The sequence below is a fragment of the Nelumbo lutea genome, chromosome 4 (genome assembly GCF_056320005.1).
Source record: "Nelumbo lutea isolate HS-2025 chromosome 4, American lotus-T2T, whole genome shotgun sequence".
NCBI lineage: Eukaryota > Viridiplantae > Streptophyta > Magnoliopsida > Proteales > Nelumbonaceae > Nelumbo > Nelumbo lutea.
The window spans coordinates 58,598,323-58,614,636 of record NC_142687.1 but is presented as its reverse complement, the minus strand read 5'-3'; the positions used below and the strand labels follow the sequence as shown (position 1 = coordinate 58,614,636).

Genomic DNA, 16,314 nt, shown 5'->3' with positions numbered 1-16,314 from the left:
TTGGTAAGAGTCTTTTCTAATGCAAAAATACTGAAGTATTAAAAATTAAATCAAGATTAAATTAAATTTTTACTTATCTTTTCTCAACCAAAAATGCAAGTGCAACAACAAAAAGAATAAAATGATGGTGATAATGATGGAATAAAATTTACATAAATCTCGTTAGGGATGGTACATGTGAAAATTGCCCTTTCCATTCTCGAACCTGCATAGGTACCCATGATTGGAGACAAGGTGAACATTGCCCTTTCCAAAATTCAATCAAGTGAAAGCCTAATCGGCATAACTATTCAGATGCAAGGTGAACCGTCAACAGAAAGTAGCGCGTTGGGTTGAGTCCATAGACACTATCGAGAAAGATGATTGGAGACAAGCCATCATTGAAAAACTTAGGAACTCCACATCCACAACATAAGATAGTAAAGTGCTATTGTGCTACTAATTAGTGAACGGGGAACTGTAAGTGCGGTGGTGAGGCTACGTATGAGGGTCTCCTCGAAGGACAAAGGAAGACCGGGTGCAGGAGGTAGGCTAAAGGCTAAGGCAAATGTGAATAATAAGATGATCCCCTCGTTATGAGATGGACCCCTATTTATAGGGAGGGATCCCGAGGTCTTGCAAGAAAGAAGCTAAAAGCATTTGATTCCCATTATGAAAGGGAATATTGAATTCGCTATCAATTGTCAGGGAACACTGTTAGGATTTTGCCACGTGTCTTACGAGATATTTTCGGGACTAACTTTCATTTCGTTTGAGGATTCTCATAATTTGCGTGTGTTATTTCCTTTTGTGATCCATTTAATCGATGTGGCACAAATGATGTCATTATTTAGCTTGCGCATCTTCATTAGACCCACAGAGCATCCCGTCATGTGCATAAATTAGAAAGGCACGTGTTTCTAACATTTATTCTTGGTTTGTGGTGATCCTATGCTTCTCGCAATTTTGCAATAACTTTGAAGCCCATCGCAAATCCGCGTGTGTGCAAAGCTCATTGTGTGATCGTGCATGTTTAAAAATCATTGCAAGTCTACGGGTGTCTAAAGCTTATCATAGATATATTCTGGCTAAAGTTCATCACAACCTGTTTTAGGTATGGATTTGTCGCAATTATGCGGTGATTTGTGAACTCATCGCAAGCGCCCAATGAGTTGTGAACTCATTGTAAGCACCTGTGTGGTATTAATTCAACACCTTCTGTACTCTAATGGTCTGACCGACCACTACGTATCTATTGGTACTATATCACAAAATGACAAATGGAATTAGAGCAAGGTGCTTAGGATCCACAAAAGCAACAAGTGTTAAGGGAGACCCATGAAACCTACTGTGGAGATATCACAACTTTACTATACCGTAGATTATAGAGACTAGGGTACTATTGGCCTGAGATGAAAAAGGGCACAACCAAGGCACAAAATGATCACGATAAGTGCATATCAAAGACTGACAAGGAGTGCCTTGCTGTGAGTGATGTAGATTGGAGAGATGTATACATAGCTTATCTTAAGGAGGGTGTCTTACCCTCTGATTCCCCATCGAGGAAAAAGATCCCGTCCAAGATCAAGAGGTTCTAATTGCAATTATTAATGTATTGATAGATAATAACTTTCAAAAAAATGTTTTTAATAGATATTAAAAAATATAGTAATAATTGCAATTATTAATGTATTGATTATGAAAACACTATTTCACTTATATCAATTAACTTTCAAAAAATTGATATTTATTAATAATAATTTTAAAATCTTAATCTATATTTATTATATATTTATATATACTAAAATTTATATTTATTGCATTTTTGTGATAAACATATTTTCATTATGTATAAATCTATTTTTGTTTTGTTATTTAATAGAAAATTTTCAATAATTTTTGGAGATTAAACTATTGTTATTTATTAGAGATTAAACTATTAGTTTAGCAAAAATTAGGAGTGTTCACAAGTTGGTTCGATTCAGTTGTAGGTTGTTTGGCCAACCAAATTAACCTGGCCGAGTTGGGGAGTTGGTCTCCCAAAACCAACCAACCATTAGTAAAACCCAACCAACTCGGGCTATATTGGTTTGGGCCAATTTTTGGTATGGCTGGTTGGTTCAAAAGATTTAAACTTAAAAAATTAAATTTAAAAATTATAGTGGTATTATTAAAAAATTAATTTTACAATATAAAATATTTTAGACTAAGGAATATGGAAAAATTCTGAGTTTTCCATATTATATATATGGTTGGGTTGATGTGGTTTTTGTCGATTTACAAATGGCCAAACCGAAGTTGACCCAACCTAGTTAGGTTGGGAAATTGCTGAACTGAAACCCACCAGAAATATTAGAAAACCAACCAACTCGAGTCAAGTTGGGTTGTGTTGGTCGGTTTCATCGGTTTGATGAACAACATAGCTTGAATTAATTATTGTTAATTTTGTATTTTAAAAAATATTAAAAATAATATATAAAATATAACTAATTATTAATTATTTAGAAGGTTAAAATATAAAGCAATTGTCTTCTCTTATGTGCTTTTATTGTTTAGCTTTCGCTTAACAAAGCCCGTGCATTGCACGGGTCCCTGCTAGTTTGGTTTAAAACTCTTACAAAATTCTCCATTGCTTGGATTTTGGAGTTTACAAAAGATATTCTTGAATTGATTATTTTCGATGAACTTTTTTGCTATAGAAGCTATACAACTTCATTGTAGACCCTTTAAAATAGTAATCTACAATTGTTTTTTTCTTTCACCTTTATTGGTCCAAATAACCTAAAAGATATCCTATAGAGCAATGTTCTAAAACAGGCCCAGAGGCCAAATTGTTTTTGCCTCCGGGTTGCAAGTCATTGGTTTGACCATCCGGGTCGAGTGGGTCAAAGGATGACACATCACCGATTTGACGAAGTCCATAGTTTTGGCCATCTTCCAGGTTTTACTAAAATCAGACCTAAAATCTTGGTCGGGTGATGGTTTGAACGATTCAACCATTTAGGTCAACAGTGGGTTGAAAACAATGTTAGAGGCAATTTGAACAGCATACATGTGTTAGTTTTCTTCTTTTCTCTTAGTTTGTTTTTATTGCAACTTCTTTTAAACCTATGAATCTCATTTTGAAAAACATTGGATGGAAAGGAGGTAAGCTTGTACTATGGAATCTATACATAAGGGTGCAACTTGGGTTGGCCCGACCATTTTACTAGGGATGGCAATTTTCCCCATCCCCGCTGGGTATTTGGCCTCCTTGACCTAATGGAGTCAAGGGTGGAGATTGCCTTGGCGGGACAGGGATGGGGTGGGGATTAATAGGGATCCCTAATCAGGGATAGGGTCAGGGATTTGGAGTGAAGTCCTACCCCACTCCGACCCCAATTATATATATTAAACATATTATTATATATATGATAATATTTATATTATTTTAATTATACATCAAAATAGATTTAACCTATTATTTATATTTAAAAATCATCTCCAATTATTTTGTCTTTCATATTTTTGGGCATAAATTTCTGAATTTATTTACTAAAAATCATAATGATTGGATTTATTAAATAAAATATAATTTTAATGATAAAAAATATTTAAAACTATAAATAATAAAAATATTTAATTATTAAAAGTAACTTTGTAAATAGCAAAAAATTATAAATAACAAAAAATAACATGAATTCGAAAAACATTATTTTTTTCAAGAGTAATATATTATGAATTACATTAATTTCAAATTTCAAATTGTTAATTACATTAATTTATTATTTTTCTTGGTGCAAATGATGTAAGGTTTGCATTTCCTTTTAATCCCTTTTGTCATCATATTAGATATGGAGTTTTTCAGTGCATCCCACTACCCCACTAATATGAAGTGTAAAAATCAATTCTACTAACTTGTTTGTCGAGGCTTTGAATGGGTCTGGTGGATGCCAATGCTAAGAGTGCTCAGAGTTTTCGTGGGAAGGAAATCCCTTATCATTAATAACAAACTGAGATTATATGATATACTCCTCAACTTGAGGGAAACGTTGAGTTGTTGGCCTTGGTTTAATGTCAGAATATATTGTCTGTAGCAACTATTTATAGGTTATTTATGTAGTGTCCGTCAGCAGTATACTTTGGTCTCTTCTTTATTCAGGGCACTCCAATCCTTATTTTATACTAAACACAATTAGTGATTAATATAAATACCCAACCACCTGTTAGGTGAGATTATCTATCTCATCCTAAACCGAACAAAGCAGGAGGGTTTTTTCTTCATCTACCCTGTAAAACACGCTTCTTCCTTTATTCTCTACTGTTACAAGGCTCTAAAAGGTTACAGTGGAAGATAAAAAAGACAATGGCGTGAAGTCAATACAGTAAAAAGTAATACTTAGTTCTGTATCAGTGGAATCACGTCTATGTATATCAACGCATTGCTTTATGGTTTGTACATCAGATATAAATTATGATAAAAGAAAAGCTAGTGATTATTGATTTCTTTGCATTCAACAACCTCTACAACAATGAACTGAATAAAAAGGAAACTACAGTTGATATTGAAGTGTATGGCCTGTTACAAGTACGAAATGATAGAATTTGGGACATGCTAGGTAGTCTCATTTAAGTAGAATCTTCGCAACAAGTCAGCACACAATCCTTCAGAAAGTTGGTCAGCTGAGAATTATAAAGGTCTGGATCATTTCTGAAATGGTCAACATGGGGCGTGGAGATAAAGTTGCATGCTCTGACCTCATGCCCTGCCCTCCGCTGCTCGTCTATAAAAGATTCAACATAGTCCACTGGAATAACTCTGTCTGCAGAACTGTAGATATATAGCTGGGGACAATGTGGTTGTTTTGATGACAAGAGACCCACCACATCAGAGAGCCTCCTGTTAATAAAATCAGAGACAAATCAGATACTGGTGAAGATAATATTGCGTGATAACTAATCAAGTGCATTTTGATTCCCAGAAATTTTATGTGCTGAATACATAGATAGCTAAGATGAAGTATTGCTTATCCATTTGAAAGATGCAGACAAAAGCTCTGGTCTGAGATTTATTATACCCAGATAAATACCCTAGAAACCACAGGACTATTTAATCCATATTTCAAGTGCACTTTACAGGATCGGTGCAAAAAAAGTACCATGTGTCAGTCAAAGAACCATTCTTCAACATCGTTGTACTTGGACAGCAACATATATGGTTAGTGTGTTTCATCTAATTCAACTTCCTGACAAGTCATCAAATGCTTGAAAACACCCTTTTTAGTACATTATTCTGTCCAGCCAAGATGAGAAAAAGATGACGGCAGGCAAGATAGGATTAAAGTGAATTTTTCACCTAGAAGTCCTGAACAATCTCTCAGTTTACCTGTCCTGTATAGTAGGCTCATCTGTACTGTAGCATAGTCAAGAGTACTTTAACTTGCACCAGCCTTTATATCTGAGCAATATAGATAAGAAATAGGGTAAACGACTTAAACATCCCTTAAGATTTCTTGTAAATACTGAAAACATTCCGTCTTTTCAAATTGGACCAAGACTTCCCCTATTAGGTGACGTCATCAGACAAAAACTCCCCTCCATCCTAATCCGTTTGCATATGACTTCAGTACTTGTTAAATTTTTTAAAAATCCCAGTTTTATCCACCTAGAAAATTCAATCAGACAACAAAAACAAAACAACTATTCCTTTGAGAATTAGAATCACCATAATGTTAAAAGAATGACTTCTGAGAATTAGAATCACCATAATGTTAAAAGAATGACTTCTTTTGAGAGTTAGAATCACCATAACGTTAAAAAATGACACCTATGATAATAGCAACGGTAGTTCCACAGCTGCTGCTGCTGCCATCCCCGTACTTCTACTGGGATCAAAAAGGTTTCAGTGAAGAAAAGCGTTGAGGTTGGTGGTGTGCTTAGGACAGCAACATCGCCTTATTCTCAATCCTACAAATATTAGATTGAGTTTCCAACTAGAATGCCCACCATCGTAATTATCCTCCACAGGAGCTAATGGTCACAGACCTGAGAATTCCAGAGCAAAGGAGACACAGCAGAAGTTTGGGGAGGAGCAGAGGCTAAAGAAATACCAACAAACATTAAAAAGAAGTATGTCCTCTAGGAGATTCAGACTCATCAAATTGCCTTGGCTTTCAACCCAGACAGTCATCTCACTCCCAACTCTTATGCCTCCTTGCTTGAACATATTCAAAACATCAACCAGCAGAACAACACCACTGCTTTTTCTCTCCTAGCTGTGTTAGATCTGTTCCATATTAGAAGCAGTTGCTGACCTCAACTCCTGCACCAGTTCTTATCTCTCTATACATTTTCAGAAAACAAAATTTCCGGGGAAGATGGATTTCATAACAAGAATGTTTCTTTCAATTTTCATATTGGTAAGAGGAGAATGGTGGCTAAATTAATAGCCTTTTTGGATTCTCAGGTAGTCTTGAGCGATGATCTAATGGAGCCAAGCCTCTACAAGTATGTGACTACAAGTATGTGATTGTGAGAAAGGATTTGATAGGTGGAGATTAAACAACAAGAATTGCTGGGAAATAATAGCTTTGTGGGTCAACATTGGGCTGCTTCTTGATGGGAACCCAACTCAGCTAATTTGGGGAAGCATGTCTGGGTGACACAAATTTGCAACCTCGGAGCTCCTCTTTTGACTCCACTTTTCAGTTTCGTTGTGGTTCTCCATTTCTATGAAAACTGTTTTTCATTTGTCACTTTGTTTGTGGTTGTAAGTATCTCGAACATTCATTGGTAGATCCATCCCATTCTGGTTTTTTTTCCTTGAGTTACAGTCTGTGGTTTTCTTTAAAAATTTAAAGAATAATGAAGGGCAAAAATGTATTTTCAATGATTCTGTTAACCATAACGGTGTCTTATTTTAATAGGGGAGGTTTAAGTCTTACAATAAATATGAAAGGCGGTATAAGTATTTATGTTAAAAGCCAAGGGAGGTTTAAGTCTTTTACCCTAAGAAATATTAATGTTGGCGTCACAATGGTCATAGAATCAGGTATAGGAGTATGATAGAATATTTTCCATTTTCTGACTTTTTGATTAGTTTCTGGTTTCAGGGCTATTTTGATAATTTTGTTTACTACAACTGGTGTCCAGCATCTTGTTAGTAGTAGGGGTGCAATTTGGGTTGGTCCAAGTTAGCATTTTACACTGCTTCAAGCTCGGGCCTTTTTTAAGTAAAAATTAATATATATATATATATATATTAAAAGAAGAGAGTGCATACAGGAAAATTGGCAAGATATCATCCAAGGAAAAGAAAACAACAAACCCTAAAGCAATTTCCAAACAAAAAAACTTTTGGACATGACCACTTCCCAAGGACCCCAACCCAACCTACAGAAAAAAATCCCACAACCAGAGCTCCTTACGTGCACAAAACCCAACTTTCACCATTATAGGCCCAAATACTTCATATCCAGACACCTACAATCACAGATAATCTACTGACAACTCTTCTTTTCCATCTCCAAAAATATTTTCTAGCAAAATCTTCCCCTCCCAGAAAAAAAAAGTCTCAAATGTTTTACTTGGATTTCCATCTCTACAATCTTTTTCCAAATCCACCTCTTTTTCAATCTTTCTCACCCAATCTAAAGTTTCCTCATCATCCTCCTTTTGCCCCGCAGCATTCTTTTCCTTCTCACTTTCTTCCTTCCATCAACTTTTCACAATTTTGAAGCTCCATCCCTTCTGATTTGACGACAATCCTCCAACCTCCTTGTTAGTTCTATCCTTGACTTTCACACACTTTCTCCTGTAAATCCTCTTGTATTGCTGCAAGGATCTACTCTAACGAGGCCTTCTTTCAATTTGGAAAACACCTTAGTAACATGAATCAACTGACCATTACTTGAAGCCTTCAATTTTTTTCTGGTTTCAATAGAACTTTGTGTTTGTTTCCATCTTCTTTTATCTGACCCTCCTTTTCTGCTTCCACCCTCTTTCTACCCAATTCTCTTCCCACTCTCCCTACTACAACTTCTGTAAAATTCTGTCTCAAGTATCCTTTTCCACAACTCCATCCTCATTGTTCCTTTCACTAGTCTCGTTCCCTTGTGCAATCACAACCTCCAACTCTGCAAGGGAGCAAAACCTCCACAATTCCATCCTCCTCATCATTCCTTTCACTAATCTTCTTCCCTTTGGCATTTTTTCAGAGTGGCTGCCCCAGAAAATTTGCAGCAACTTCCTCCTACTTTAATTCTTTTTTTTTTTCGTAAAACTTCCTCCTACCTTAATTATCTCTCATATAAAGTGGGGACCACATCTTCCTACCTTACTCCCAAACAAATAATCCTCTTCCTGCCTCCGTTCTCTTTTACATAAAGAGGGGACCACATCATTATACTTCCTACTTTACTTCTCACAAGCAAACAAGGCAGTCAAATCTGAAGCAGAATGCACTGAAAGTGTTTCTTTGGGTAGTGCAATTATTCCTTGTGTATTCCTTTTTCCTCACAAGAAAACAAGGGAGTCAAACCTTTTCTCTCTTTTCTTTCTTCATGCTATATCCTCTCTCTTCTTTCCTAGTTCTCCGGCAGGTTTGACGAAGATCTTCTGTTCAAGAGGTTGTTCAGTTTCATTCCTTTCTTCAAATCAACCACTAAAACCAGTCAAACAATCCAAGCAAGTTCTTTCCCTCCTCCCTTTCAACTTCCTTAGTTTCAGTCTTTCCATGTGGCTTTCTCCTTAGGAAATTCATATCTTTTGTGCATGGCCAATTCAAATCCCTCTGAAATTCAATTCACCATCATTATTCTCTATTATAAATAATCCTACCAAGTTTCAACCAAAATCTCCATTAAGGGCTCCAATTTTCCAAGTGTGTCTTCTCCCAAAAGGAGGATTTTCATCCTTTTGTTTCCAAAGTCCAAACCACTTAGAACCCCGTCAAATTAAGTAGCATTGTACATTTGTTTATTCTAAACGTACACATAAAAGTCCATAGAAAAATATCAGTTTTAGATTCATATTCTTGAACTGCACAAAATTGGTCAATCTGCAAAGAAACCTATAGTTTGCTCTGATCTAGAAACCTTTGTAGGCCAAGTCACATATCTTGGATAGGTTCAACAATTTCTCTAAAGCTGCAATATATCCTCCGGGCTCAACCTCCAAGCTCTCAGTCCAGCTAGCTCCCTTAGGATTTGACCATAGTAAATAGTACATCAAGAATAACACAAGACAAGAGAGGGGATGTGATGGGAGGAAGAGGCACAAACATAAACATGTAAAATCAAATTTTTTTTCATTCCTATTTCAACATATTTTTACATGCAGATCAATAAGAACAATTTTCAAGTAACAATAGTAAGATGTGTATATTACAAGTCCAATAATACATAATATAACAGTGAATGGGTAGAAAAATTATGATTGCATCTAAAAGCAAGTGATAATCGGGAATGGGCACCTTACCTGTTAAATGTTGGAAGATTAAGAACCACTTCAAAGAACTTCTCCAAAATTGCCAGCAAAGCTGCCTCGGTTAATGCAGGTTTGGCTTCAATTGAACTTCTTGTCCCAATCAAAATTTTGCCAGATTCTTTTAAGCTAATTGATCCTTTTGTTGCAATACTCTGTTTCTTCAAAAATGCAGCAGAGAAACCTGAGGCCCAAACCTAGAGAAAGGAAACAAAGACAATGATATCTTTTAGAATGACAAAAGAGTGAATGAATTAAGAAAAAAGGCAAATCACCCATATGTTCATGGAGGATAGAACTGTTCCATAGTAGGCCATAATAAGCATTATACAAAGCATGGTAAACATTTAAAATGCTATAATGCTGTATTCTTCCTAGGAAACAACAACAACAACAACAATAATAATAAGTAAATGTGTCTAAAAATCCTGGATGTGTGTTTTGTCATGTGTCTAAAACTCTTACCAATGTTTAGAAAACAAAGGCATATAGGCCTGGAGGCTCAAACACTTAATTCTTGCTAGGAACATGAATTAAAATTAGAAAAACTTAGAAATATGCATAAAAATAAGGACCAGAATTTACGAAAATAAGATATATAAATGACTGAACCATAAAAAAATAATTATTATAAAAGACAAAGAAAGTGCCTGGATTAAGGTTTCTCAGTTTTTACTTGCATATTGAAAACAAATAATGTTTACTCGTTATTTTATAACAGACAGCATAGGCATTGTAGAATTCCATTTCAACAAACAACGAAAAGCTATGAAGACAACCCTACACCATTCATTGAGCATTGGAGTAGTTTTTATGTAAAATTAATAAAATTTCAAAGTGTTTAAGGCTGCATTTGGGGGAGGGAGGAGGTCTTTAATAGGCTTTTCTGGCTTATTGAGTTGTGGAAGCCAAAATCGGGTGCAAAAAAAATGTTTGGAAAAAAAAAAGTAAGTGGGCTTTTATTGGACAAAAAAGCAGAAGCCCGTTTTGGAAAAAAATGGCTTTTTCCTTTTATCTTTTCGAGAAGCCATTCTAAGAAAAAGCTGTTGCCAAGAAGCATCTTACCAAATGCTCAAAACTGACATCTAGGAAAAACGTTTGGAAAAAAATTGTAAATGGGCTTTTATTGGACAAAAAAGCAGAAGCCCATTTTGGAAAAAAAAAAAGGCTCTTTCCTTTTACATTTTCTGGAAGCCATTCTAAGAAAAAGCTGTTGCCAAAAAGCATCTTACCAAATGCTCAAAACTGACATCTAGAAAAAATGCTCTTTTGAGAAAGTGGCATTTTTGCAAACCTATTTAGATTAAAAACAAAAACAAGCCCTCCCAAATGCAGCTTAAATACCCTAAATACATTAAACATAATATATAACTGTACAAGGTGTTAATGTAAACTGATTATAAAATATAAATATTAGTTTACAAGATAAATATTTTAATTTTTTTTAAAGTAAAAAGGTTGATCTCTGGCTGTCTTGTCATGTGAAACCCATTTTGATGAATGTATAAATGTGCATTCTTAACATAAGACACCTTGATGCAACGCAAACCATGTGGTGTAAATCTCATGCATCTTATTTTACACATTACCACTAACATGATAATCATGTTCACAGAGCATAAGTAGCATAACTATTTTTTTTCTTGGTATAAAAAGCTTACTTTTATCAGTACAGAAACAGAATGACTTGAGAGCATCTTACATGACAATGGAAAAAAAGTTTTATATATATATATATATATATATGGGGTATCTAGTACTATATTAAAAGCAAAACCTTTTACCAATGATGTTAAAAAACAAATCTTATGGAACCCAAATTTCCTTTACCTGTGGATTGGGAGCTGCAACTGGAGCTGAATCAACAATGCAACCTCTAATCCTTCCCTTCAGAGATGGATCCTGCTTCTGAAACTTCTCGAGAATAACTCCATACCTATGTTACATACAGCATAAATAACAAAAACACATGGCTTTATTACAAGAAAGCAATGTAGTGGTTTTGTGTGAATTTGTGTAAGCATGTGTCAGTGATTAAAAATTTGTATGAATTTTAAAATTCTAACATTTAGTCTCGGTTTTGATTATGACCAAAAAGTAAACTACATAAAGTAGTAAGTTTTCTAATTTCAGTCCATAATTGAGAAAGAAATGAAAAATTAAATAACTAGATAAGATAGGACCCGGAAAGAGATGGCCTAAAAATTTAAAAGAGGAAGAAAAAGGAACCAAAAGAGGTGCTTGAATGGAGTACAAGATGGTATTTCATTCTTCTTATAACATTAACAAAATACTTTCAACTGCTGAAAAAGAAAAGAACAGAAAAGGAGAAAAGCTGCAATTGATGAATCACCTTTTTAGAGATATTGATTTTCTTACCTGAAATTCTACCAAATTTCAGAAAAAGGTTTCCGTCCTGAGCCAGTTTGCAAACCATCAAAAACCCAGATTTTAAAATCTTTTATGGATTTGTGTATTTGTGAGTGTGATCTTCCTCACACATACAAGAGAGAGAGAGAGAGAGAGAGAGAGCTCACGTTAGCCACCCAGTATTGCTAAAAGTGTGAAAAATCAGGTTCTTCCCATGCTCTTCTTCTAACCAACCAACCAAATGGTTCACAAGCAATTCAATGTCCTGCTCAGCTTTCCCCCCAACCTGATAGCTGAGGATCTTATCCATAGGAAAAGTGAAGGTAATGGCATGGAACCCCCTTGAAGTATACCAATCCGCATACCTCTTCAGATGCTTTTGCTTTGCTCCCAACCATCCAAGCAGAACCACCACTGTCCTGGATTTGGCACATGAACATTTTGAGTTCCGCAAATCACCATAATTATAAGATTCTGGTAAATGCCATCTGTACATTACCTCAGGGGACGATAAAGGGGTAGAGCATGTAAGTTCTATTGGTTTTGGGGTTTTTGCCAGTTTTGCAGAATGATAAAGGGTAAGAAGGATAGAAGGAAAAGCAACCAAGGAAGAACGTGAGTTGGACAGAAGACTCTGAGTGCTAGGAAGGCCTGAATTAGGAACTGCATAGTTAATATTAGGTATGGGAATCTGAACCTTTGTTGCAAATGACAAGTTTGTAAGCTTAGAAACCGAAATTGTAGACACCCATGACTTCGCTTTTGAAGCTGAGTTTCCTGTGGTGGCATTTGATAATTCCGTAAAGAAACTGGAATCCGATGATCTGGGTGGTGGAAATTTATCAGAGATGTCAGCAGAGACAGAAGCTATGGCAGCAGCAGCCACTGCAGTTAGAGGTCGCTGAAGGATTCCAGACAAGGAACCCATTTTGCAAACAATCAAGTTCTCTCATACCAATATCAAATAATGTTCATCCGAGCAAAAAAGCACATTTGCAACTGCAACGTAGACAACGCCAGTTGCATCCGGCAACCCAACAAGAACTTCGACCTGAGTTACCTGCTTGAACCAAATAATTGAAAATGCAGGATTTATAAGTCTCTCTCTCAATTCAACTAATCAAGAATAAGGAAGAAAAAGAGTAGAGATAACCATGCAAAGATCATCAAAAGGGTCCTTCCCTAATTTACCATTTTACTTAATCAACAATAAGAAGCAACCGACCAGTTCAACACGCGGCTAATCCAGATCATGATTGAATAGACAAAAGAAGCGACCACGTTCTTATTGCAAAAGATGAAAATTAAAAAATGAAGAAAACGAGAAACTTCGGAAAGCCATGAATTAAGCAAGCATGCGCATCCTTACCAACAGAAAAGAAAGGGAAAAAACGAAAATTAAACGCAATTATGGTCTTTATCTTACTAGCTATGCTGACAAGGCTGTGATGCTAATGATGTTAATAAGATGGAAAGAGAGGATGGCTTCTGCTTCAAAGTTGTTATCGAGCTGTCATACTTTGATGACAGCCCGATAATCTCCACCAGGCACACTCCTTCTCTCGTAACAGAGTTCCTGCCGTGAAATTACAACAATTAACAACAAGGAAAGTCATAGAATTTACCAATGAATATAAAAGTGAGAGATAAGGGCTGAAGTGGCTGACTGAATTACTTATTCTGTCTTCTTTTAGTAATGAGAAAACAAAGTCATTCAACTTAACCAATTCAGCTGTAATAAAACGCCCCCTAAAGAACAAAGAATTTGCTCAAATAAAACTGAAAATTAGACTTAAAACAGGCCCACGCATGACACAGAGAGAGAGAGAGAGAGAGAGAGAGAGAGAGAGAGAGAGAGAAGAAGAAGAAGGCATAATTAATAGCCGAGGACTTCAGAATTTGCAAACAACCAGATGGGAAATTTGAAAGAAAGAAACGCTTAAAGCGATAAAACAAAAGACGAACAATATAAACCAGCAAAGGTAGATAAAAACGCCCAAATTTCTTCTTCAATGTAACAATTCCTGCAGAAGAGCTTTTCAACAAAATCCAATAAATCCTTGTTAGTCATAAAAAAAAAAAAAGAAAAAAAAAACCAGCAAAAACAAACACAGAAAAAAGACTCATAGCAAAAACTCAAATCCCAAGAGGGAAACGACCATAGGGTCAATATGGGAAAAAATCTCACTGCTTTCATGCTTAATGCTTTGCCCCTGAGAACCCTAAAAAATAAAAAGATCGAAGGAAAAAAGAAAAAAAGAAATCTCACCTTCGGAATCCTCACATGGAAGCAGCAGCACTCTGCAAGAACGCTGCCATTGAAAACTCCGACTCAATTTATACATTTGTCGAAGCGGGAGGTTGTCCCCTTCTCCAATACTCCTCACTTCCCTTTTAATCTTGCCAACCCAGACCCATTTTAATATGGATTCAGAGCCAGTGTTGGGTTCGGGCCAACCCGTTTGATCAGATGCCCAATAAGTTATTTAGTTCATCCACTTCAGCTTTTAAGTCATTCAATTCAGCCAATTAGCCAGAGTTGCGTTTCCTATTCACTACGAGCAAGCAACATGCGAAGGAATAAATAAATGACGGGTGGTTGTAGATTTGGAATTCGGGCCCACCCAATAATGGGGGAGATGTTGCTATCAACAAGTATCTTACGCTTGTTGGTTGAAATGAATTAAAAAAAATGGAAAATGTCTAAAATTTATCATGAGTTTTCAGCATTTTTTTTAAATTCATCACAATTTTTTAAAACATTTAAAACTTACCATGTTAATTTTTATTTTTCAAAATTTACCTTCCATTAGTGCATGGTTAATGCTTCTTAATAGAGGTGCCCACATCAGCATAAATAGCAATTTCATTACCAAATTACCCTTGGATGGTGAGTTAAAGGAAAAGGGTATTTTTCAGTTTTTGATTTTCATGTTTTTTTTTACATTTTTAGTGTTTTGTTATAATTTTCAATATTTCTTTTATAATTTTTTTTACATTTTTATATTTTCTACAATCTATAAAATTTCCTATACTTTTTGTTATTTATTTACAATTTCTGTGTTTTTCTATAGTTTTTGGTGTTTTTTGGTGCTCTTCTACAATTTTTATTTTCTGATTTTGCTTTTCAATTTCTATAGTTTCTATAGTTTGAAAGTATTTTTTATTTTATTTGCAATTTCTACAATTTTTTATATTTTTTGAAATTTCTGTGTTTTTATGTATTTTATATTTGAAAATATTTGTTTGAGCATTTTCTTGTTTTCATGTCTAATTATTAAAATATATGTATATATTTTATATTTTTATATGAAGGTTAAAATGATAATACATTTATTAACACCTGTTAGTTTGTTTAACGTCAAGTTAGTGACATGGTGACTTTTAGACATTTTGAAAAGTTTGTTAGTTTAGACAATTTCCCAAAAAAAAAGAAATCTTCCCTTGCTACCACGCATGGGTTTAGGGAAAAATAGTAATTACATTTAATAATAATCTTTCCACCGAAAATACAAAAGGGATCTGACTAGGTTGACGTGTCTTGTAGATTTAACAGCCTGATGTTCTAATTTGCTTTTAGGCTCTGTTTGTTTGTAATACAAACACCAAATCAGGGTATTTATGTACTATGGTTCACGCCTTTGCAAGCATTTGTTTGACATGTAAAAAAGTAATGATTATTAGATCAAAAATGTATTTTCTGACATTTTTGTACTTTGAAAAGAGAGCATTACTATACCTTTTTTTTAATACAATTTTGTATTCTTTTGATAATCAACTTTTTAACCAAAGTTAAGGCATTGGAGCATAAGGTAGTTGGAGCATTTAATGATGTACCCACACTTAGCACCGATTTCAAACAAACAAGATGAGTGCAAAAACGGTTTAAAATTTGAACCATGTTTGTATTCATGAATTGAAAAGAGGGTAAATATGTCATGTACATATTTGTGTTTGCATTGCAACCAAACGCAGCCTTAACTTCAAAATCGTTCTTGGAACTTGAAGCGGCACGCAACACATCCTTGTGAGTCATCAAATTAAACGCATTGCAGCTTCGGTTGCTCAGGTCCTCTCTATCTATATATAGGGGCCCTCTAGGGGGTCCCATTTGCACATTTTCCTAGAGTTTTTTTGGAGCAGAAATGAGAGAGGTTGGAGAGCTCAGCAAACATAGTTGAGGTCAATAAAGTAGGTCCAGTTTTTTCTCAATCTTGTAAGTGAGTCCTTTTCTCTTTTCTTTCTAGTATTTATGTCTTTCGATGAGTCGAAGGTGGAGTACTACCAGGCCACTCCTCGGCTCAAGAGCGGTGATAGTCCCAAAAAGAGGCATCGACCTCTCGTCACCAACCTAGAACCAGATTGGAGTTTGGACCCGTCGAGCTAAGCGATGAGGAGATAGTAACCAAGGAATTTGCCTGATGTGACACTGAATACACACTTATTGGGTTGATCTTCAAGTTAAATTTCCTTAATACGACAAACACTTCATTGTAATCAACG

General features: G+C 35.3%; 1 protein-coding gene across 4 annotated transcripts; it reads right to left on the bottom strand.

Annotated features, from left to right (window-relative positions):
• Positions 1-4,364: 4,364 nt before the first annotated feature.
• LOC148860782 (uncharacterized) lies at positions 4,365-14,376 on the bottom strand. Of its 4 annotated transcripts, none has more exons than XM_088985319.1 (6): positions 14,081-14,376; positions 13,238-13,387; positions 11,979-12,874; positions 11,272-11,377; positions 9,436-9,638; positions 4,365-4,858 (listed from the first exon to the last, which is right to left on the bottom strand). In XM_088985319.1, exons 3-6 carry the CDS (start codon positions 12,737-12,739, stop codon positions 4,588-4,590), a joined length of 1,341 nt encoding a protein of 446 aa, XP_088841445.1. In that variant the 5' UTR covers positions 12,740-12,874; positions 13,238-13,387; positions 14,081-14,376; the 3' UTR covers positions 4,365-4,587. The 4 variants fall into 4 exon arrangements, with proteins under 4 accessions (XP_088841445.1, XP_088841443.1, XP_088841444.1 ...); XM_088985317.1 differs by having other exon boundaries at positions 11,979-12,871; positions 14,081-14,196; XM_088985318.1 differs by lacking the exon at positions 14,081-14,376 and adding an exon at positions 13,487-14,074 and having other exon boundaries at positions 11,979-12,871.
• Positions 14,377-16,314: the final 1,938 nt, after the last annotated feature.

Bases quoted from the DNA above. Each gene is read 5' to 3' on its own strand.
- LOC148860782 (XM_088985319.1), bottom strand. From the start codon at position 12,739: ATGGGTTCCTTGTCTGGAATCCTTCAGCGACCTCTAACTGCAGTGGCT. The intron at 11,378-11,978 runs GTGAGCTCTCTC...TATGTAACATAG, and splicing joins AGCAATACTGGGTGGCTAAC to GTATGGAGTTATTCTCGAGA. The intron at 9,639-11,271 runs GTAAAGGAAATT...TCCTTTCTCTAG, and splicing joins TTGCAGCTCCCAATCCACAG to GTTTGGGCCTCAGGTTTCTC.